The 25,387-nt window shown below is 27.7% G+C and overlaps 2 protein-coding genes across 11 annotated transcripts; both read left to right on the plus strand.

Annotated features, from left to right (window-relative positions):
* Positions 1-954: 954 nt before the first annotated feature.
* LOC126874940 (choline-phosphate cytidylyltransferase A-like) lies at positions 955-6,761 on the plus strand. Of its 6 annotated transcripts, none has more exons than XR_007693130.1 (10): positions 955-1,145; positions 2,864-3,008; positions 3,720-3,827; positions 4,137-4,245; positions 4,335-4,451; positions 4,532-4,695; positions 4,762-4,983; positions 5,058-5,225; positions 5,570-5,801; positions 6,064-6,761. XR_007693130.1 is itself a non-coding variant. In XM_050637464.1 (10 exons), exons 2-10 carry the CDS (start codon positions 2,898-2,900, stop codon positions 6,164-6,166), a joined length of 1,224 nt encoding a protein of 407 aa, XP_050493421.1. In that variant the 5' UTR covers positions 959-1,145; positions 2,864-2,897; the 3' UTR covers positions 6,167-6,761. The 6 variants fall into 6 exon arrangements, 5 of the variants coding, with proteins under 5 accessions (XP_050493421.1, XP_050493424.1, XP_050493423.1 ...); XM_050637464.1 differs by having other exon boundaries at positions 959-1,145; positions 5,570-5,691; XM_050637466.1 differs by having other exon boundaries at positions 965-1,145; positions 4,532-4,683; positions 5,570-5,691.
* Positions 6,762-8,329: 1,568 nt separating this feature from the next.
* On the plus strand, positions 8,330-25,154 carry LOC126874933 (protein ECT2). Of its 5 annotated transcripts, none has more exons than XM_050637435.1 (18): positions 8,330-9,423; positions 9,493-10,089; positions 11,629-11,839; positions 11,932-12,067; positions 12,160-12,369; positions 12,482-12,628; positions 12,710-13,990; positions 14,467-14,601; positions 14,661-14,910; positions 15,191-15,318; positions 15,415-15,811; positions 16,115-16,555; positions 16,828-16,982; positions 17,066-17,151; positions 17,758-17,850; positions 19,058-19,232; positions 20,588-20,706; positions 21,767-25,154. In XM_050637435.1, exons 2-18 carry the CDS (start codon positions 10,023-10,025, stop codon positions 21,807-21,809), a joined length of 4,074 nt encoding a protein of 1,357 aa, XP_050493392.1. In that variant the 5' UTR covers positions 8,330-9,423; positions 9,493-10,022; the 3' UTR covers positions 21,810-25,154. The 5 variants fall into 5 exon arrangements, with proteins under 5 accessions (XP_050493392.1, XP_050493387.1, XP_050493389.1 ...); XM_050637430.1 differs by lacking the exon at positions 12,710-13,990 and having other exon boundaries at positions 9,493-9,697; positions 9,798-10,089; XM_050637432.1 differs by lacking the exon at positions 12,710-13,990 and having other exon boundaries at positions 8,330-9,329.
* The last annotated feature ends 233 nt before the right edge of the window (positions 25,155-25,387 follow it).

A 25,387-nucleotide genomic window follows, 5' to 3' on the forward strand; every position in this document is an offset into this window, starting at 1 on the left:
ATTATTATGATACATATATAAAGCTAAACGAAAACTTCAAATATGTCTTTGGAAATTACTTCGGACGTAAAATAATCAGATGTAAGTAATACATATATATATATATGATCTAATTACTGAGTAATTTTCCCTTACGATTTTATCAGAATTTAGATACTACGTCTATTACTTCAATCTCTTCCAAATATTTCATCTACAATGTTCCGCTTATGTAATAAATCACTCATAAATAGTATTTGAGTGACAAAATTTTTCAGGGCTGATATATTTCGACTGATGTTATATATTGGACATGTTATAAACATTGCATGACAGAAAATTTTATTAAATTCAATAACTAAAAAATTAGGAGTTTATAAAATACATGCGATAATGATAAATACAATTAAATCTTTAATTTTTTGATTACATTACGCAAAAGTTTTGTATATACGTATGTAAAACAATTATCATTATATATGTATATACTATATACGTATATGAATCAATCATTACTATATAAAGAAACATTAGACTATGAAATAAAACGAAGAGAACAGAATATTATTTTTAAATATTTGATTTTATCAAAAAATAAACGATGAATACAATGAATTTACAACAAATTTATTCATTATTCGATACGTGGAAATTTTCGTTATTTTAATTTGTATCATTTACATATGTGTTCATGAACTATATATTTACATATGTATAATATAAATAAACATTTCAATTATAAGATATCAATCCAAAATTATAACTTTTTAAATTATCCTACAAAATACATATAACTTAATTCGTAATAACTAATTATCTCGTATCGTAATAATATACTAATTTAATATTATATTCATAGATATGTATTAAAACAATTAAATTTGTCGAAAATAATTGTATAGAATTGGAAATGTATTTGTACTCATGTGATAATAAGAGTATGATTGTATGACGTTGTGATCATCCGATATTACGTCACCGTTATTCTCCTTTCATTTTCATACCGGCGTTCATTCTATCGTCAAACACGTTCGGTGCACATTTATGCATTACAAGTGATATATTTATTGTGTGAAACTGAATTCTAATTGATCGTGTTCTAAAAATTTATAATTATCAATTACTTCCTCTGGCAGTCGAGAAGTGTATAGTATCATTTTGAAAACGTATGTTTATAAAATAAAATGCGAATTATGTCTTCTATTTCTAGACCATATTTTGCGCGCATTTAAAAAAAAATATTTTGTTAAATATTTATTCTATTTTTGTATCGATAAAACTTCTTCATAACGTGATGATTATATACACGGAATGTCGATAATCCCAATCAAGTAATCAAAATTAATCAATCATAATAATATATTACAATACAATATTAATATCGACATTATATAATATTTAACAAACTAAATTGTTTTAGTCGAGAATTAATTTTTCCAATAATACTACTTAGTATTAATGAAACCTAATCAATCTTAATAATTAGATTTAAGAATATTTGACTTTTAGAAATTTGATGTACAACTTTTACGTTCGCGACAAAGATAAAAATAAAAAAGAATTCCGGTTGAAAATAATCTAGAGCATAAATTTTCATGGTTTTATTTTCGGTAATCGTGGAAACTAGATTTAAATAAAGATATTGGTACGGCTTCTTGTCCTCGTTCGTAATTCCCGTACTCTCTATTCTCTATATAGAACTCACGCACGCACAAATACCATCTCGTTTATACTTAGGGTTCATAGTACTGTTATACCGCCCCTGATTGCATACTGAAACGCATGCAATGCGCAGAGTATCCACAAGTATCGTGGCCAGCGTTTGCTGCGTTAGCCATTTAGTAGTACATGGCACTAGCATAGAATGTGAAATTTCTCTAAATATTTTTACAAATTTGTTTCTTAAATTTTGCTGTAAAAGTTACACGGAGAAACCTAACAGACCTTACGAGTTTATTAAATTTTTGGCGGAACTCTTCGATTTTTCGTCATATCCTATTCCTTATTGTATTAGTCTACCATCGTGTGTACAGAAATTAGGGCGTTGAAGAGGTTCGTTTCGTTCAATTGGAATTTACAAAAGTTTAAAAAGAGAATACATGATAAGATAGACAGTATACATAACGATGAATTCTAGAAAGTCCAATGAATAAGTTACTTATTTCTACACGATTATCATATGATTAAATTGTTAATTACGCTATAAATATTGTATTTTTGATTCGTTGTTTCTGGTTATATTTTGTTTTCTGTATTCTCCTTTTTTAACCTTCGAACACAGTTTAGCAACATGCTAGTGCTTTACAGGCATTAAACCTATACTTCTAAAATTTTCTTAAATAATAATATGAAATAACATCAAACATGACTAGCTCAGAAATAATTCGACACACCTCTAATTATTCCTTGGAGATTATACGAGTATTCATGAATATTTTATAAACATAGTGATTTGTAATCTAAAGTTATAGTAATGGTATTGACCAATAATTTTAATGTAACTAATGAAAACCAGGTAAACTTTTGTCAATTTCTGTGTAGATTATTAACTCATATCTATAAATTAATATTATTAAAAATACAGTAGTGCTTATGAAAGTGAATTCGAATAGTGCTATTTTTAATTTTGATATTACAGTTTTACAAAGTATTATCAGAAGTATGTGCAAATATATTTTTATTTAGTTCAGATAGAATATTAATGTACATACGATTCTGTGACTTTTGTTAAAGTTCATACTTATCTTTTGTTACACACAGATGTAAAATATAACATATATCATTTATGTAACATTTTACATCACTAATGGCAATAATAAGATGTACACGTGATCTATTTATTAACAATAGGATCAATAAAAATTGGCATATTTCTGTTCAATAGGTTTTGTATGGACCTAACACTGAAAGAATAAAAAATGTCTAGAAAGCGTGCTAGAGAAGAAACTATGTTGAATTCTACAACTTATTTAAATATTCAAAATGGAGAGGATGCATCTTGCTCCAAGAAAGATTCGCCTGTTTATCCTGTAAGTACTACTTAATTCTTATAATTACTTATAATCAAAATTTGTTGAAAGTGTACTTGTTCAATAAGGAAGATACAATCTGTTTGTACTACGTTATCATTTAATTGATATTTTTCCGATTTAATATAATGTTTATTATATTCAAGATTTTATATTAATATATATATATATATATATATATATATATATATATGAAATACATATCTCATATACCTATGTGCTAGTTACACATGTACATGCGAATAAAGTTTACATACAAATTCTGCTGGGGCTATGGGATTATCTTTAATCATGAAGAGATAATATAGAAGCAAAAATTATTTATGATAATGGTATGACATTATGCAAGATCATAAGCATATCTATCTTAATGTAATACCATGAATACTTGATTCTTTAAATAGTCTTATCGAAATACTTCATGAACAAGTATGTGAACATAGGTTCTGAAACATATTCTCTGTACTGAAATATTTAGCAGACAGTATGTCAACATTAAATTCAATGCAAATCTATTTTTTTAATATATGAAAAAGTTTTATATATATTTTAAAAAGTATTTTAATCTCCTAATAGAAACATCAAGATCTTTAAAATAATCTGTATTTAAAGAAATTTAACAGGTAGATTATACATATGTATACATATCTGACAAATAAATTCACTCGTATTGTTCTTTTATGGAAAATTTATTTTTCATAATATTAACAGCTAGTGACAATGACTTGGGGGACCAACAGGAATTCAAATAATGAGTCAGGTCAATTTTCGCTGAAAAAGTATAATAGCGAAATTTCTGTTTCCCACAAAGAACTTCCAGTGAGTCAAACATTTTTTTTTTTTAATAATTTTTATGTTAATATATGTAATACAATTAAATTTTTATTTTTTATTTTGTTTCTAAAAATAAATACAAGTATTTTGTCTTCATTATTATTAAAATCAAACAAATTAAAGATCTATGATTAAGTAGGCTTTTGTTACTTATTATATTCAACTTTTCAAAAACGTAATTGAAATAATGTTTTTAATAAATTTCTATGAATTTTTCTATATCCCTTTTTTTGTTGTTTCATACCTCACTTTCATTTTTATTGTATAATTTACATTGTATTGAATTTATTGCAGTCAATTTGTAAGGAGGCTCCCTTTAGTGATGATCCAGAAGCACTTGCCGAAAGAAATGCATGTGATTATAATATTCGTATTACATTGAAAATGGCAAGAAGTAGTAAAGGTTAGTAGAAATGAATTAGATATTTGTGAAATTAGGTAATAGGAATTTTTGAATAATACATATAATGCTAATAATCTGTAATAATATAGCCCCTAGGAAAATCAGAGTCTATGCAGATGGTATTTATGACCTATTTCATCAAGGGCATGCACGACAACTTTTACAAGCAAAAAATATTTTCCCTAATGTGTATCTTATTGTGGGAGGTAAAGAAATAAATTTCAAAATTTTGAGATGTAACATGAACTTTGCATAACATTAATAAAAACAATTTTTATTATTTTAGTTTGTAATGATCAGTTAACACATAGTAAAAAGGGAAGGACAGTTATGACAGATGTTGAGAGATATGATGCAGTAAGACATTGTCGTTATGTAGATGAGGTGGTTAGGGATGCACCTTGGGAACTGGATGATGAATTTCTTACAAAACATAAAGTAAAATTAACTGTAAATTATTTTTTTAAAAACATGTTTGTCGAATGTTAAAATAGTTCAACATTTAACATTTTTCAGATTGACTTTGTTGCTCATGATGATATACCTTATATGACAGATGATAGTACAGATGTTTATGCAGGCCTGAAAGCTAAAGGTATGTTTGTGGCTACGCAAAGAACAGAAGGAGTATCAACGTCAGATATTGTTGCAAGAATAGTTAAAGATTATGACATTTATGTAAGAAGAAATCTTGCGCGAGGCTACAGTGCCAAAGAACTTAATGTTTCTTTTCTCAATGCAAGTATATATTTTTTAAACGCAATATCTTTTTTAAGCAATGATATTTCATTGAATAAGTTATATATTTACAGGAAAAGAAATTCCGCTTACAAAATAAGTTTGATGATTTAAAAGATAAAGGTAAACGGGTGATGGAGAATATTGGCGAAAAACGTATGGATATGATTAGCAAATGGGAAGAAAAGTCTCGAGACTTTATTGATGCTTTTCTACTCTTGTTTGGAAGAGAAGGTAGATTGGTGGGTAGTATTTATGGATTAATTATTTTGATAATTACTTTGTACTCAGTATTAATGATATACTGTGAGATATGCATTATAGAGTTATATCCATTATAAAAGAATAAATAATATTTAAATTAACTGATATATAATTACTCTTTTTAACCTAAATTGTTCATAAGGCTTTTTTCAATGCAGTATGTGCATAAGTATAGAGGAAAATATCTTCTTTGTACATCTGTAGTTTATATACAATGGTGTCATATATATGTATTTAATCTAATGTTTTTTGTTTATTCTTAGAATAAGAAACTACGAATCGTACAAATTTTAATGAATTTCTAATTTCTTTTTTTTTGCAGTCAACGATTTGGAATGAAAGCAAAGGACGTTTGATGCAAGCATTATCTCCTCCTGCAAGCCCAAAAAGAGATGGTAGTCCGAATGGCAGTAATAGCAGCAATAATGATGAAGATCAGACAAGGTACATCACAGCATTCGAGTCAATTGACTAACATGCAACACCACTTCATTCTGTACTGCTTCTATATGAAAACCTTCAATACTTCACACCATCCATTTGCAGCATGTTATGTTAGTATATAATTTCACTGTTAAATACATTAGATAAATTTTAAGCAATAACACACAATTTAACCAATGCTTGTTGTAAAAAAATGTGTTTTACTTTCTTCCTTTTCTCTGTGTACATAATATATCTATAGTTCATAACTTGTCTGGTATTATCACAAATATTTTTTTTTTTGAGTACGTGGTAAATATTAAATATGGAAATGTTATTTACTTAATGATTAATCCAAACTAATGTAATTAATTTATATGATTTATGTTGCAGTCCACCACCAAAAAAGACTGGCCGTTTTGAATATTCACAGAGTAACTATTATTTAAGCGATGATTACAGCGATGATGAAGAAGAAAATTTGCAATCCAAATGATAATCCTTTTTTTCAAAAACACATTCTTTATTTTGACCAAAAATATCGTGCAATGTCCCAAAAAATGTTTAAGAATATTTTATTGCGTCTATGTGATTTGAAGATATGGATTATAATATTATGCTTAATAGTATTTTTATGGTATGATTTCATACTATATACGATATAAAATTATCTGTTATAATGTTTTCATTCAATCCAGCCATGGATTATTATATATTAATTAAATTATATATATGCACGAATATTGAGAAATCATACAGATAACTTAAAACATTCGTTGCAACTATTCTTGAGAGTTTCGTTATTGTTGTATTATTAGTAAGTTCCTATATTCTGAACGATACTTCATCATTCATTTTGAGTTTCATGCTATATAAGAACTACTAACAGTCAAAAGACATATTTTCACCTCGTGCAAAAAAATATGTGGTTCAAATATTCTGTCAACAATTTTTAATAATTTTCAATTCTTTTGTTACTAATTTTATATAACATTTTTTATACATGTTACCTCATAATTAATTACTTATGTACTATACATTTGCAGTGAGTACCTTCGCTGTAATTAGTATTAAATCATATTTTTATTGAACATACTTAGTGTTGTTTATAAAAAGTTAGTCTATATGAAATTAATATTTATTTATATCATAAACCTTATATTATTAGTAGAATGCCAGTAAGAAAATATGAAGAAAATGAAGAACTTGAATATGAACTTAATTTGTTGTATTAAGGGTATTAAAGAATTTGAATAGGATTATACAAATTCAAATATATTAATTTTATAAATAATTGTTCTTGTTTAATCAAAGAATATTTATAAAGAAAGATGCAAATCTGCAATTTATTTTTAATAGTAAATATGTAGTAAGATTTCGATAAAAATCAATGAATAAAAACTAATCAAAATGAATATAGGATTTTAATTTGAATAAGAATATACCACATAGAAATCATTTTGAAGATGGTGCTTTTATTTGGATATATCCAGATATAATAACCCTGGAATGGTACAACCACTTTTATATTTTTAAACCATAACGTAGTTTTATAATATTCTTATATTTATGAAATATTTGAATAAAATATTTTTTTAATATATAAATGAAATATATGATAAAGATATTTATTCTTATTTTCGGTATGTAGCATCCACAATAAAGTAATTTTTAACATGCAAATTAGGAAGTTTGTTAATAGCATATAGTTCCAGGGGTAAAATATGTATTAGATGGATTTTAGATATAAATTTGGAATTTAACATGAAATGTATGAAAGATTTAAAAAACAAGAGATGTATATAAATTCGTATACATTTAAGCGCTTCTGTTTCTTAAAGAAGTACCAATCGTGCCTGAGTTTGACACCTTTTATTTAAATGCATATAAAATAGTACATCACAAGTATGTCACAGAAGATTTTTAAGTATGTTAAATGTTTGCTTCCCAATGTAACTGATGCATAAATTAGTAACATGTAATGATATGTGATAAGATGTAGCATACTTTCGATATCTTTTTTTAACGAATACATTCAAGAATGATTAGACACGCACAGTTTTACGATCGATAAAATGAATTTATGTAATTTCGACGGTTCATTTTAATTTTTTGAAACGAAAATCTAGTATCCACATTGACAGAAATTATATTTACTTAAATGAAGATGCAAGATGTAGTAATGTTCCATATTATTTCTATAACAGAAAAAGTAAAAGTTGTTCAATGAAACATTACAAGTTGTAAGTTAAATCGAATAATACTAATTAACTATATAATATATAATTGTAAGTTTTGTATATTAGTATATATATAGATTGCTATATTGTTTAAAGATTTGTCTGATTCCAGCACTTGTATTTTTCTTTTATCCTTTAATATAAATATGTCGCAATACTCTAATTCATGGAAAAGGTAATATACATGTTAATTATATATGTATAAATGTATATTACAATATAATGTATTTATATCTAGAATAGTAAAAGAGATAAATAAAAGATAATATTTTTTATCCACATGATGACATGCACATAGATACAATGATACAACGTATGAATGTGGAAGAGCGAAGAATTTCCATGAGAGATCCGTGTCAGGTGACAGTGAATTAAACGGAAGTTATCGATAGTAGGATTGATTATCTGATTCTTAGAATGCACGTGTAGATTGATATGCACGAGGCCACATAAAGATTTGGTATTGCATAAATGTGTGAATGAAGGTAGTTAATGGTAGGAAGAGGAAACTGAATCTAGCGACGGATATCATTATACTTTTATTTATTTTATTTTATTCTATTTTATTAACACGTTAACTACTTCGGCGAACATTGAGGGCGCACGTTTTAATACATTTCTTAGAATGATTTCATAAGATAAAATCAAAGAACTGAAAGATTATCAACAATGTGAATGATTTAGATAACATTGTCAGAGAAAAGTGTGCAAATACAATATAACATTTTGCATAAATTATATGTTATGGTGCAATATATTTTAATCTATTGCGTATACTAGCGCAAAACATATGAAAATTGCGTGGTAGCACTATTTTACTATTACACAAAACTTTTACGTATTTTACGGAAAAAGGTACATGATCTCTGTCATCTTACTTACACGTACATATATATCATAAATGATAAAATGATAATAGGGCATTAATTGTATTGACTATTTTGTATTGTGTCGATCATTTTTTGTATGTTATTTCTTTGAATATTGCTTTTGAGTCGCTATAATTATAGTTAATCGTTATAGTTTTACTGTTTCAGAAGTTTAAACGCTTGAAAAATGGTAGCGTAAATTTATCAATGCTACCATCCATTTGGAAAGAAATCTAATAATGCCATAATCTAAATTACTTTTAATTTTGCAACATTTTCTTTGTTAAATTGGAATTTATATTGCGCCCTTGTCAAATTAAACATTATATAATTTACAATTTGCTGTTATTTGTGCAATTTAAGAATGCGGTAGTAAAAAAATAATTGGTATTACGCGATACGCAGTGATATATAGAGATCTAGTATAATCATCAACTTCACACTAATATCAGCAGTGTTAACAGCGCGTGTTGTCTTTAGCTGATGGTTATTGTTAGTTTTCAATATTTAAAATTGCGAAATGTTCTTACACCACTGTTTCCCATCTTAGGTTCTTTTATATACGTAATCCTTTCTGAATCTTATAAATCATAGTTTAATACCGCACTGAAATTTCATTTCAATTTGAACTTATCAATCCCTTTGTAAGAGATAAGGCGAATTTTGCATAGCAATCTGAAGTGAGTGAAATTTATTGTGTGTCCTCGTTACAGGAAGGAAAAGAGAAACAGAATCTCGGCAATCAGTGAGTAATAGATGCGAGAAGAATGTCGAGCGAGAAACGGTGATAAGTAGCAAAATCACGGCACTACTGATAATTACGTTTCTGTGCCACTTTATGACACTTGCGAATTTAGCAGAAGAACCGTGGATTATTCGACTGTTATATTCATAATGGATTTTAAATAAATGCTGATGGTAAAAAGTGTCGTTTGGTGCCAATATCCAAATATATATACATATGCTTATACATGTATACGTATACATATATAGATCTGAGGAATCTTATGTACTGTAGGGTCCGTGAAAATAATACACCTGAGGGAACCCTGTTCAGGATTTGAACTTGTGTTTTGTCTATAAGATTCAAGGGCGCTATATGCTGTGCCATCAAGCTCTGCTCTTCTTTATTTTTCCGGGTCCTTTTTCTCACTGGATTCGCTCGTAGCCCGTAGGAGGCGCTCTCAATGATCAGTACGAAGAAGAGCGTACGAGAAGAACGATGTTGTAACTAACGGCCAAAATGGAAGAGCAAAGTGTTCACAGCAGTATCAGTGATATAAATAGTGAAGAGGCAGTTAGAAGCGAGCGTAAGTTCGCTAATATTTTCATCTTTACTATTATGTTTAGCTATTGATCTACATTGTTAATCGTTGCATATACCATAGGCACCTGTATGGACTAACCCTACCTCACTCTTTATCAAAACTCACGCGACAATGCTTGTGTCTTATATCTGTCACTCATTCTGATCCATAGATAAATCGACGTATCATATCCTCTACTTCTCTTATACACTTTTATATTGTGTTTTGAATTTTACGCGGGATGAATGTCAACGGTTTCTTATAAAATTGGCCTTGACTTATTCTCCAAAATTACGTCAGAAATTTGGTAGTCCGAAATGTCTTTATGAGCTTTCCTACAGTTCGTTATATACTTGTTTTGAATTTAATTATCTTTAATATTTATCTTCGTGTCATTTTAAGGTTAAAATCATCTGCTGTCATCTAAGATACATTATTTATTATACATTACATCTTACGAATTATTTTCATTATTTACTAATAGAATATATAGACACATATTTGAAAGCAATATCGTTTAAAAATATTTTGATTAAACTTATGTTATCAGTCAGTGATTGTTTGTTAAATAAATGAAGAATTTAATTTTTACATATTAAATACTATTTTCATTGTTTACTAGTACAATTATTTATATTTTACTTATTCTATGAAACTTTAGTTATATTCACTTCATTTTTAATATTTTTTATTATTAATTATATGGATAAATAATAAATAACTAAATAAAATTCTCTTTATTATTATTTAATAACAGAATTATTTGAGACATTTTTCAAAATGAAATCATCAAAAGTATTTCAGTACATCTTTTCCAAGTATTTCTTCTGTATCAGTAGTTTATAGATATAGGGAAAATATTTACGCTTTGCATTTTCTAGTCATATTTCTTGTATAGGATTAGCCATTATTTACATACAATTATTTGTGGTTCTATTGTAATATAATATAGGATAATAGGGGTTGGTATTATATGAAATGAGATTAGGCATGAGACAATAGGGGTTTATTGCACCTTTTACCTATGGGTACAGAAGCCATTAATATTTATTGCCCTTTCTGTGTATTTATTGCATTTAGGATTCATACACACATAAATTTAGGTATTTGTAGCTATAATCACTGTGTGTTTTGACTTTAGGTCTTTAAAATATTTTAAACAGTGAAATTATTGTCGAATTATAAACAAATAAATAATAATCAATAATATCATATTAATAATTTAAATTTCATAAAAATAATTACTTCTTTCTTAGTTTTCTTAGTTTTCTTAATTTGAATTATTTTATTCATAATACATTTTGTAACTGAAAATAAATTTTTTAAATTTAAAAATAAATTTTTTAAATTTAAAAATAAATTTTTTAAATTTAAAAATAAATTTTTTAAATTTAAAAATAAATTTTTTAAATTTAAATTATTGATTTTGTTATGTAAATAATGAAATATTTGTAAAATATTAAACCTTGACCCAAAATGTTATTGGTAGCATTGTTTCATTAAATTTTACTAATGATAGCTGGAAATTTGTTTAAATTTCAGCTCTGATTATACCACGTAAGAAAAGGATATGCTTGATTGGTGCAGCTGGTGATGATCCTGCACTTGGTGCTGCTGCTCAGCAGTTTAGCGTACCTGTTCTCAAATCTGAAACTGGTTTAGAACATGTAGAAGATACATCATATTGTACTTACTTTATATTAAAGAAGTTCGAGGGACCTGAATATGATGCTCTTCATAAAAGTGCACATAGGTTTGTCATATTTAATTTCATATAATTTGTAACATGTTGAAACATAATCAAAAGAATCTGACTTTTGGTTGGTTTAATTTAACACGTTGTAGAATATTGGGACCAACAGCACTTCTGCAGTTGGCAGAAAAAAAGGACTCATTACCTAGTATTACTAGACCAATGTATACACAAGCCATGGTAGGCACAGTAGTAGTGTTTACTGGATTTAGGAAAAAGGATGAATTGGTTAGTTTCATCTTATTAATTGATATAATGTAGGTTATGATCTACATATTACGATAATAGAAATATTATGATGTTAATTTTTAATATCATAGACCAAGTTGATTAATATGATTCACAATATGGGTGGAAGTATTAGGAAAGAAATGGGTGCAAAGGTGACGCATCTCATTGCTAATTGTTGTGGTGGAGATAAGTATAGATATGCCGTTACATTTCGGGTCCCTATTATGTCTATGGAGTGGGTGACAGCATTATGGAATGCCAAAGACGATATTTCCAGTTATGGAAATAATGAAGAACTGGTAATAATTATATTAATAACTATATTCAAATATTTTACTGTCCATTTCTTACTATCTATTTTTGCCAATGACGTTGGTACATTTAATATACGATATAATTATTTTTGTGCAGATTACAACTTATAAGCTAAAACCATTTTTCGGTGCAAAAGTATGTTTCTTTGGTTTTCCTGATGAAGAGAAACGTCATATGTGTGAGGTTTTACAACAACAAGGAGGTGAATCTACAGAAATTGATGATCCAAATTGCACACATGTGGTAAGTTTATACAATACAATATTTTACATATTTCATAAAGTATAAAATATGTAAAACAAACATATGTAATACATCCTTTAGGTAACAGATTTAGGAAGTCATCAGTACAAGAAATCAAACAATACTTTTGACACGCTGCCATATACTAAAAATCCTAATTGTATTCCATATCCTTATTTAAAAACAAAACCATTTTCCTTCACTTTTTATAATCCATACACTGATACCATTCCTAACACAAAACTGATAAATTCTTCACATACTTTCCATGTTAATAATACAAATTTAACCAAAAAACTGAGTACGAGACACTTTTCACATTGTTTCTGTTCTTATGTTCCTCAACATTTTGAACTTAAAGAAAATAAGTGTGCTTATTCTATATTAAATGATATTAGTCAGGATTCAGCAATTTGTATGGATGATAATTTATATGATTACCCAAGTTTGTCAGATGAATCTTTTATGTCTGAGTTTTCTATAGGACGAGCTGATTCTGGTGTTAGTATGTCTAATGTAATACAAACAAATGACGTTAATGCATTACAAGAAAGCAATTTCCCTGTTACATCTACTATGTTGGATATGCATTCTATGTCTTTATCTTCATCATCTTCATTTCTATGTAATGATAAAAGAATTAAGAACAATATGTTTAATGCTTTTTCTAATTATAACACTGGTAATAAAAATGTGTGCACTCAACAAGGGTTATATAATTTTAACTCTTCTACATTATGTAAAAAGAAGGTTACTCAACATGTAAACAAGCAGTATTCTACTAGAAAAACTAATTTGTTACAGTTTTGTAAGAATACACAGTGTGCACGAAATTCCTTCTTTTTTAACAAAAAGATTATATCTCCTAAACGGTATATCAAGTGGCGAAAAGCTAAATCTTGTATTACAATTCATAAAATTTGTTCTCTGGAAAAATTTAAATTAAAAAGAATGCATTCTCATCCTAATTTATTAAGACAACATGATTTAGAACTTAATGATTCTCTTTTGTATGATTCATCTATGCCAATGACAAAAAACAAAGGTTTTTTGAGTACATGTAAACTGAACTCTTCCATTTTGTCAAAACTTAGTCATTTAAATTTTTCTCCAATGCTTAAACAGTATGTGGTTATTAATCCATGCAAGCAAATTCCAGAAATTCATCAACAGCAAAAATATACTCCTTTACCTAGTCCCCTGCCCATTCCTGCTAAGGTAGCAAAATTATCAACTTCTGAATATGGCTCAAGAAGTTCTTTTGCATCAGATGAAAGTTATTTAAATATGTCTTCTAAAAGTCACATTCTGAAAGATGATCATATAAAATTGGACAAACAGAAGGACAAACCATTATCTTTGGTACTTTTATTTTTTTAATGGGTATTATGTTAAATTATGGAATAACTTGCTCCACTAAATGACAAGTTGTAGACATGTAGGGATGAGGTTATTAGGGTATTTTAACACTAAATAAAAACTTATAATTAGCAAGAATAGAAATTGTTAATTTTAGAGAAATTATTTATGAATGTTTTGTTATATATAGTATTAGGATGTAGTAATTTAAGTATAGAGAAATGTTATTTTTGTGTTGTTTTTGTGATGTATTAGAGTGTGTTCCTTTAATCTGTAGTAATAACGAATTGCATAATTAGTATTTCGTCCTTTATAAATGTTTAACAATTTATATAGCATATGTCCTTGTTATATTATAAAAGAAATAAATAAAATTTGTGTATTATATGTTTCAATATATATATACGTTATTTGTTTGTATTAATTAGGCATGGTAAATATAAACAGATTAGAATTATAATAAGTTACTATTATCTTAGGTTGTAGATGAATCAAACGTAAATGCATTACCAGATTTAGCTTCTGTGAGAGCACATATCGTAAAAGCAGAGTGGTTTTGGACGTCTGTACAGAATGAGGGTGCAGCTGACGAAAAGGAATATTTATTTGAAGATGTAAGTTCATTAAAATATTTTATATATTTCTCATTCTCAATTATTTATTTTACATTTAGTATTTGGAATCCGTTCTATCACCAACTGTATCAGTTAGACGTGATAGTCAACAAGCTGCTACTCCAAGTACAGCATCTACAAGACGAAAACGTAAACGCTTAGCAGAAACTTTATCTAGTCTGGTTCAAAATGGTGCAGATTCTCCAGCATTGCATAAGAGACGATCCAGCATCAGTGATGCAGGACATTTAAGTGTTAGTGGAAGCTTTCTTGATTGTACAACGAGTCCAGACAAACCATTACTTGATGGTTAGTTGTTTATAAAACATAATTATAGATTTGATAGATGTAGTTTAAAAATATCCTACAACTAACAATTACAATTATTTTAATATTTTTTTAACAGTCCTACTAAGTACATCTTCCCTTCCTTCGTGGTTCATTTCTTTTGTTAAATAAAGTATTGTATTTTTATATTTCATTTAACACGATTATACTAACAATATACATAATTTAAATATTGATAATACCTAATATGAACCATATGAAGGGGAAGATAATATAAATTTGAATTGTTAATAACTGCCAGATATTCCAGAAGTGGAAGCTGTTAATACAGACACCTCTAGGAAAAATTTATCTCCGCGTCATCAAGTTTTCTTAGAATTAGTACAAACAGAATCTAATTATGTTGGTATTCTCAGTACAATTATGACGGTAAGATCTGTCTCATTATATATTACGCTGAAACAAACAATAAATTAACATTATACATATAATATTACATATTTGTAACATTATTTATGTTTCTAGCTGTTTAAATCTCCACTAGAAGATCTTATAGATACAACTGGCGAGTTATTAAATTGCACAGAAGCTAAAATTATATTTGGCAATTTTCCACCTATTTATGAAGTTCATAAAAAAATGTTGGAAGAACTGAGATACAGCACTACTCATTGGATGGAGGACAATAGTATAGGTAATATATTTCTGAAGTTCGCTCCCGACCTAGTCAAGGCGTATCCACCGTATGTCAACTTCTTCGAAAATACAAAGGAAATGCTCGATCAATGTGATCAAAACAAACCACGATTTCATGCTTTTCTGAAGGTTTGTCAGACGAAACCTGAATGTGGCAGACAAAGTTTAAAGGAACTGTTAATTAAACCAGTACAAAGGTTACCCAGTATTAGTTTGTTATTAAACGGCAAGTATACGTACTTATTAAAGTTATTATCTCTTCTGATCGTTTGTGGCATAGTGTTATCTCATGGTTGATACTTTTATCTAATATTTGATCACTATTAGTCATCATATATTTACGGTTGTCCATTGTAGTCAACACTCTGCCATGCATATGCATTTCATGCGAGTGAATCTAAGTCGACACTCGATTGTAGATTTAGCAATTACTGACTGTAATTGATGCTTATACCGAACGAGTTAAATAATTCAGATAGTAATAAATTTTGCATAGTAATTAATATCTTTACATATTAATGTTTTGCAGATATCCTTAAACATACAAATAAAAATAATCCAGATCATAGCGCTTTGGAGTTATCAATTAGCAGTATTAAAGAAGTTATGACCTATATAAACGAGGATAAAAGAAAAACTGAAGGTCAATTGGTTATGTTTGATATTTTTAACGAAATTGACAACTGTCCACCGCATTTAGTTTCTTCACACCGATCATTTATTGGCAAATGTGATGTGATGGAACTTGGCGAGGGTTTAAGTGGACGTGGGGATCATTTAGTTTTGTTTTTGTTTACCGATACTCTCGAAATATGCAAGAAAAGGTCAAAGGCTTTTAATTCGTTAAAAAGTCCTAATACAGCAAATGGATTGCATACAACTAAACTAAGTCAAGGAAAACCCTATAAACATATTAAGATGTTATCACTTAGTACGATAAAAAAGGTTGTTGATATTCGAGAAACGGATGGTAAGTTTATAACAAACAATATTATAAACTAATAATGAACTAAATTGTGTTTAAATATGTAATAGATATAAATTTCTTATTTTTATTTTTATTGTAATTTTTTTTTATTTTATAAGAAAAACATGATTACAAAATTTATAACACTATCAAATATTTCGTACATGTAAAGATTTATGAAATGTTTGTGAAGAGTTTAAAATGTATATGTCAAATAAAGTAAGATAGAGCAAATATGAAAAATATACTTTTTGTTTTATGTATATTATTTTTAGAATGTCATAAAGTGTTTGCTTTAATGGTGAGAAGTAATCAAGAGTTAAAGGAAAAATTATTTTCATTTACAATTACTGATGAGGAAGTAAATAAGACAAATTATTTACGAACCTTGTGTAGACAAATGGCTAATACAGTGTGTAAAGCTGATGCGGTAAGTTTTAGTATTCATCTTGCTTATATATTATTACTGTTTGCAGCTTATTACTAATAGTATTTTTATTTCTATATTTGCAGGATACGTTCCTGATAAGTCTTGATTCGCATCAACTTGAAATTGATACAAGCGATGTAGCATTAGGAACATTAAGTAAAGCATTTAAGTAAGTAGTTGAAACTTAATTGGTACCTGTCGTATATCGTTAACATCGCATACGATAGTATCTCTCTTATAACTGTAAGTCCGTTTTTTATTGTAAACAAAAATTGAAAGAAATTATATTGTAAATGAAACATTATTTAAGATAAAAACGGTGTTTGTAGATATGATAAAAATAGTACTTACAGTTTTTTGTAGAGAAGCACTTCTAAAAGATGATCTTCTCATATAAATAGATTAAAGAAATTTATTAGATATAAGAATGATAAATATATAATTAATTAGTATTATGCTCCTAGAATAGCTTAGCTTATAATATACTTTTTTGCATTGCTATTAAGTTTTGCTGAACTATAGTCCACATATTCATATAGAATCTTCTTATTATATTCATATTTAGGATATGCTAAAAATAAGATCTTTGCGTGTTCTATATCTGTATTATATGTTATACAAAAATTGGTATGAATCTATTCGATAAAGTAGACATTTTTATAGAAAAAAATATGCATATTTGTAAAGGGGAAGATTTATCAGTCGTTCTAAACTGTTTTTCTCCTGTATTGCATGTTAACAAAAAATAATGGGGCGACGACTCGTTTGGTTGCAGGAGCCTATTTCATAATTTTTACCTGGAGTATATGGACCCGTATGTGTTCCTACTCAATAGCATGTGTGAAACCACGTTACATGTCCCACTACCGTCAGTTTTCGCACCAGGCTGATTATCTTTTTTTTTACTCGCTTTGGTCCTTTGTTCCCCGCTTGTTTAAATAAATCAATCGCATTCTTTAGTGCAAAAATATAGAAAATTAAATAACTTCACAAAAAATTTCACCAGTTCAAGCATAATATTGAATATTATCAGCCTGTTTAAAATCATTAATATGCGATTAAAATATTTAATATCTATTTATTTGACCCCTCGATGATTTCATATTTTATACGAACATCAGACTTTCTACATGTTGATTAATAAAAGAATAATACATATTAGTGATTACACTGAATGGCATTTTAGCTTTAAATTGTTTGCTATTTATTTGTATGTAATCTCCTTAGGATTTGTAATAGCTTTTATGGTACAACAAAATCCTAAATTAAGACAATTGGTAGCACTACTGACTGTGATATAGCGATATCTACGATCGTATGCAGTATTTACGTTTTTCAATAGACATTGAACCAAAGTAAAGATATATTTTATATGACTTTACTAAGTTTACAGTTTCTTAGTTTCCTAAGTTTTGATATACGTAAATTGCTGCATATTAAATTATGTTTTATTAATTATAATATTGGACCAAGAAAGATATATTTTTTAGTGAGTAATGAATCTAAATAGTTCCTATTTATATAGTTAAGTTTCCATTTTTCTTAGTCGTTAAGGGGTTAAATTTTTAGCACCACCTACTTAGTGGTACAAGTTTTAGTATTAATTATGTATCATTAATGAATTATAATTACTTTTTTTATTTTATAAGCCATAAAAGATTTTAATAATTTGGAAAGACTCTGTAACCTCGCAATTAAGCCCTATATTTATTACTCTTACATTTGTAATATAGATTTATAGTTGTGATGTAATACTTTAGCATGAACAGAATAAAAAATTACTTACTATAATTCAATTTTTGCATGCTCATTAGTAACTATTATGGTGTAATATTTACTTGAACTGGTTTATTACGGTTTGGGATTTTATTTAAGTTCGCTAATTCCTTTGTTTGCTTGAAAATTTATTTTCCTCCATTTAATTATATATTAAATATTACTATATTATTGAAAGAAGTCGTTTTAGTTTATGCACTTGAGTAAATTATTAAAGGAAAATAAAATTTCAATATCGCTTTTGTTTTTTGTCCAAATGTTAAAATTTAAATGAGTTTGTAACAACTGTTTTTCTTCAGGTTCGCATCTCGTACTCGGATGAAAGTTGGCAGGGCGTTTAGTTTTAATAAAACTCCAAGCAAATTAAAGAGAGCAATGTCAACAATGATGTCACCATTCGGATCCACTAACAGCCTTACTCCGGCGAGTCAACAACTTGCACAGATGCGGCTTGCTAGTTGCAACAATATTAACGTTAGTTGACAGTTTATTATCGCATGCATCTTTCTTTATTATATGCTTATGCTATTTCTTTTTTCTTTTCTCCTTATTTACTTTCATTTCACGACAGGAGATTGTTGTCTCTTTCATATTGATCTGTTCATATTGAAATGAGTTCAGTATATTAATCAAATTTTTTTTATATATATATATAATATTAACGCGTTCAATTTCGAATTGCACGTCCTATTTCTATCGCTTTTATAGAAGTTTGCTTGAATGCATAATTGTAAGATCATTTTGCCGTTTACAATATTTTCTTCTTGTGTATATCTCTATAAAAATATTATGTAAATATCTGATATTATAACATTGAAACAATTTATTTCATCTCTTATTTTCATTATTTTAAGACATTTATGCAGATATTGGAGAAGATTAATTTATTGTATATACAACATAATACATCATTTTCTTATATTCATCTTAATTTGTTGTTCTATTTGGTTTCTTATTTTATGAGATACGTTAATTCATCCATAATGTGTGCGAATTATGTCCTTTTCACGATATTTGTTTTTTACTTATGCGGAAATAACGTTAGTGGATAAATTTGTATACTCTATCACGTAAGTATACCGTATTGCGTTTATTTTATTAAATATTAGCTAAATATTATAATATTGAAGTGCTTACTAATATTCGCTCTAGAATATATAGGAAATATTAATACAATTTAATGTCTCCTCTCGTGAAAGGGAGTAGAGAGGAGGGTTACTAGAATTTTACTTTCAACAGATAAAATTCCTTTTAGGAATGTGACGCCACACAGTGTTTCGACTGGATCAAAATACTTCGTGTCACAAATTAAATAGAGAAACTTAATTTTATGCTATTCATGATTAAGATGATTCTCTTAAAATGGATTCTAGAAAAGCTAAAAATTTATATTTTTATTAAGTTAACTTTGCCCTATTAGAGGCATTTTGTATTAACTGAGATTTTCGTTTTCTTTTTTTTTTTTTTTTTGTTACTGCTTACATATATCTATCACGTGCTATACAGATCAACAAGGCTGGAATCCTTTCTTTTTTCTTTGTTTGGATTTTTTGTAAAATATATTTGCAATGAGAAAAAAGTATGAAGTATTTTTTCTTCATGATACCTACAAACTTGCATGATGTTATTTTTCATATTAAAGTATCTTTCTTATTCTCTATTAGTTTTGCTTCCAGTGTGAATTAAATGTTTAAGTGTTTAAATTGTTTTGTTTATCCAATGTGATTAATGTAAAATCAGTATTGTTTTAATCCCTCCTGGTATTGTATATATGTACAGAAAAATTGTATATATAAATAGGATAAATGGATATTCGTGTGTCTTTCCAGGAGCTGGGTAATGGTGGTTCAGGCTCGCCATCTAGAGATGATGTTCTAGTAGCACCTATGTCGGTTCAGCCGACACGAAAGGCCAAATGCAGTTCCCTCAGTATGGCTTCGTTAAGAAGGTTGTAATTAGTATATCAGAAATGATGCAATTTTTCTTTTTTGCTATCATTGCATAACTATGTTTGATCAACTTGCCTACTGTTTATGTGCCTTAAACTCTCTTCACTTTATGTTTAGTGTTGGAAAACATTTACATATACATATATGCGAGATCCTTATACGTAAATAATATGTCATACATTGGTATGTTCATTCATGAATGTAAAGACTGGATTGAAATTTCTAGTGTTATATATATATATGTTTAGCGCAATGCAAAAATTACCATTACTAAATACAATGCATGTAAATGTGTCGTGGAAATTTCGTCGTTTCAGAAATATTCAAACGGAAATTTATGGATACTTGTTATAATTTACGTAATGGATTGAAATACTCATATTGGTTAAGGCGAGTTTTAAGGCGACCATAATGTATAGCACAATTTGCATATTTTGCAAAAACAGTGCTGCATTTACAATCACTTTGATTCTATGTTCTTCGCTAGTATCCGTGCTTGTAATGTATATATACGTTTTTGTGAAAAGAATTCATTTATATCGTTCGTTGCAGTCCATGCTGTACCAAATGTTCGCCACTGTTCCGTTCTTTAAGGCTAAGATCATTCATAAGTACCTAGTTTTACTTTAAAGTATTGTCAAAATGATACTAATAATTGTGCCTATTTAGTGCCTGTAGCATTAATTAGATGGTTAACATTTATAATGATTTAATATTTAGCTTAACTAATGCATATTTATTTAACAATAGTAGATTTTTATTCTTTACATTTTTATGCTGATTTGCTGCAGGGCAACTTCGCTTGCTACATTTTCCGATTTAGAATACTTTTATCCATTATTTGTCATCAATAATTTTTTTCATCATACTTTTCCACCAACTCGGTTAATAATATTTCGAAATCTTAGCAAATTTATTCAATGTTAGATACAATATGAAATACAAAATTAGAAGCATACTTGACTTTTATTTGTAAGAAAGAGTTAGTGTATTTATCTAAGCTTTATATATATGTTTCCATACTATAGTCTTTTTGACCTTACTTTATTTATCCTCCAGAAATTGTTCAGAGGAAGTCATGCAGGACAAATCCGATCTTTGAAGTGCAGGGCATGAGTAGTGTGCAACAATACCATACTTTTTTCTTTGGGATCAGTAAAATGTTTATGTGAAAATATAAAGTATATGAATATCGTTGCAAAGATATATCTTTGCAATATGATTTAAGTATTAATCTTCAAAATTCAGAAAATAGTAAAATGTTCGTACAAAGGGTAAATGCGGAGGAGCACATTTATAAACTTCAGCAAATGAATACAAAATTTGTCATGTGCCAATAGAAAAACCATAAGGAATTTTACAAAAAAGGAATTGTACATTGCCAATTATTCTTTAAGCAATTTTATAACCATATATTAACGATATATGTTACCTAATACCATATTAATCGTTAACTTTAATCTATCATACTTGCATAATTAAAACTCTTGTCTTAGAAGGACAAACGAAATTAAGATAAAGTAAGGGAAAAACATTTATATTTTCAGTGGTATATAACACAAATTTTATTATTATATACATTTTATTAGAATTGAAAGTACGAATATCAATTTTGTGCCATTTAATCTTGTTCTGTAAAATGTACTCAGACCTTATTGCAGTGCCTGAAGATATGTCGTTTTTAAAATTGAAGATAATTCGTCATTTTTAAAATTAAAGAAATGTAATGCTAATCTATTAAATTAATATTAATGATACATTTTTTTTGTTCAACTGCCATGTCTTGTATCATTGCAGTTTTAAACTATGAATATGAATTGTATAACTACGGCTATACTGTCTTTAGTTTATTGTGTTTGCTCTTATCCAATTTAAATCTTTCTGATTGCAGTTTCTTTAAACGATTCATAATGTCGAAATTGAATAAAACTGTACATGATATAATATCACTGGAAATGTAGAAGCTCGAATTTAGAATAACAGTACAGTATAATGTTTTTTTCTTTTTCTTTCTAAGAATATAATTGTATTATAATAAACTCAAAAGATGTGGTAAAAGAAAAGTAAGAAACGTATATCAATATATATATATATATATATATATATATATATATATATATATATATATATATATATTGATATATTTTTTTTAAAACAACAGACTTTAGATTATACATATGTTTATAAAAAGCCATAGTTTATTAGGATTAAATTATTACAGACCTGTCCACCGATAAGACGCTTAATGCTATGAGTTTCCCTCATTCGTAGTAAAGTTAAAGATTGTTTACTAGCTTTGAAGTGAAGGGAATGATGTAAAATTTAAAATTCGTTAAAAGCATTGATATTGGTCACGTGCTTTTCACATACCAGCGTTTCTTAATATAAAGCTACGGCCATCATCGTAGTTTTATAATGAAATTATGGAATAGGAAAAGTGTTTTGATACATGTATCGGACCGCGGGCAGGTCTGCATTACTATTACTTTTTTTTATCAATTTACGCTTATTGTAGTTACTGACTTTATCAAATTTATATTACGATGTATAGTTGGTTACTTAGGTTGCAAAATATGCTATTGTTTGAACTATATAAATATTTATATTCTTATCAAATATAAAGTATTACGTTAATTGATCGTAGATGTGAAGTATTTGTATAATGGATTATACATATTTTCAAGTATAACAACTTTCTATTGTGATCTGTATCATAAAGCTTTTAAAAAAAATTTCGTTTTCAAATATCATAGACATCATATAAAGACAGAGTACTGGTTCAAACATGAAAATCACGATCTTTTATGTTGCAATCTTTTAAGTGTACAATGGTTGTTTTTAAGAAACATATTGTAATATTATACTTAGGAATGTGATCTATTCGTATTATACAAAAAATATTTATAAATATTCCAACTGTGCGAGTAGTTTATGAAATGAATATCGTAAGATTTGGAAGACATTTACTTTAGTAGGTGAAGAAAGAACAAATTAATCTTGTCTCAAGTAGATATTTCTTCAATTACGGAAGGTTTCAAAGGTTCTTTTCGTTTGATTAGTTATTCAGTTACAAATAAAGGTTGTGGATAAAGTTTCTTTTCGTTCATACAATGTGTTTATCACTTTGTAATGGAATTTAGATTGAAATTTTGGTAATGAAAAGCTTATAAAAATGATTATTTTTGATATACGAAAATAAACATAGATGAGATACAAAACTATTTTTGCACAAAAATTATTGTCAATAAATAAATATAATGTAACAATATCATAATTACGAACATAAAAATATGTTTGTATCACTTGCTACGGAATCGAAAATCGATATTGTAATGAAGTATGAGCGTCAATTGTATCTAGTGCCTTAACCAATATAACAACGAATTGTATTCCCTGCAATTTTTCTTCTATCAATTTTTCAACTATCATCAGCAGTATTTCCTTATTGTCTTCAATGCTCTGGCGAAAAAGGGAATAATTTATCAACGATCAAAGAATAAATTAATCAACGAAATCTACTAAATTAAAAGTGATAAATTGCAAGGAAAGTAGAAAAAAGTCTGTTAGTTCTTTACAAGGACTTGTTTAATAAACTTCTTGCCATATTAATTCTTGCGCATAATGTCTACTCGAATAACGTGCCTTTGCGTAGAAATGATCGTTAAATACAGATCTCTCGGTGTCAAGCGAGGAAAAATTCATTGATGATATTTTTGTATTTGATGGTGTTGCATTCGTGAGTACGTTCACCTGAATAATTATGGATGCTCTGGTAGCACTTCGTACTTCGATTCTTAATTTATATTATATTCTTAGGATTTCAGTGTCATCTATTGCTTCTCATAACATAGTACATGGATAAACAGAAGAAAAAATATGAAATTAATTAAAATAATGTACTGCTATGTAAAGGTAATCATGGAAAATTTTGTAGAAGAAAGATTAGACAGTCTTTTCTATTGGCGAACATTATATAAAGTTTTTAATGATATAAAGACTCATTTTTCGTGATTTTAACATCAATTTATTAGTTTAAATAATAACTATTAATAACTAGTAAATATTGTCATAACTATCCATGGACCGTGTTACACATTCTAATCTTTTATAAATTGTCGGCATGTCTGATAAAAGTCTTGATATTCTGAATATCTTGACATTTTATGGTTGTCAAATGATTCCACGAATCATTTTGGAGCTATTAAGCGTTTTTCTCGATAAAAATGAGAGAAATTCCGCTCGCTTCGGAGCATTGTAAATATTAACGATAAGTATCGTGTAAGTGTAGTATAGTGCAGATGATGTTTTTTACTACACGCGTAAGAATATTGTAATACTTGTAATGTTGCGTATAGTCGTCACTATTTATATGATACTGTAATTGATTGTATAAATTTACTCTTTATTATGTAAATCGAAAATTAAAGCGTTTGCTTTCCTTCCTTTCCCCATTTTTTTATTTTAAGTTTCAATTACGTCATAAATTAGTACTATTCATCGATAAGATATTTATACTACTACAAAACCTCGTATTTAATTGTAATATAGTATATATAATTTATTAGAAAAAAGGTCAAATTTTTTCATGATTTATAGAATTTTGTATGAAAATAATTCGCGAAAATGCAGTATCAGGGTACTAATAGAATATAATACGTACCTGAGCTTTCTGCGCCCTGA

This window comes from Bombus huntii, chromosome 17 (assembly GCF_024542735.1).
Source record: "Bombus huntii isolate Logan2020A chromosome 17, iyBomHunt1.1, whole genome shotgun sequence".
NCBI classification, from domain to species: domain Eukaryota; kingdom Metazoa; phylum Arthropoda; class Insecta; order Hymenoptera; family Apidae; genus Bombus; species Bombus huntii.

Coding starts and splice junctions, on each gene's coding strand:
- LOC126874940 (XM_050637464.1), top strand. CDS start 2,898: ATGTCTAGAAAGCGTGCTAGAGAAGAAACTATGTTGAATTCTACAACT. Junction 4,246..4,334: donor AATGGCAAGAAGTAGTAAAG/GTTAGTAGAAAT, acceptor GTAATAATATAG/CCCCTAGGAAAATCAGAGTC. Junction 4,984..5,057: donor TTAATGTTTCTTTTCTCAAT/GCAAGTATATAT, acceptor ATATATTTACAG/GAAAAGAAATTCCGCTTACA.
- LOC126874933 (XM_050637435.1), top strand. CDS start 10,023: ATGGAAGAGCAAAGTGTTCACAGCAGTATCAGTGATATAAATAGTGAA. Junction 15,319..15,414: donor TTCTCAGTACAATTATGACG/GTAAGATCTGTC, acceptor TTATGTTTCTAG/CTGTTTAAATCTCCACTAGA. Junction 19,233..20,587: donor CTAGTTGCAACAATATTAAC/GTTAGTTGACAG, acceptor GTGTCTTTCCAG/GAGCTGGGTAATGGTGGTTC.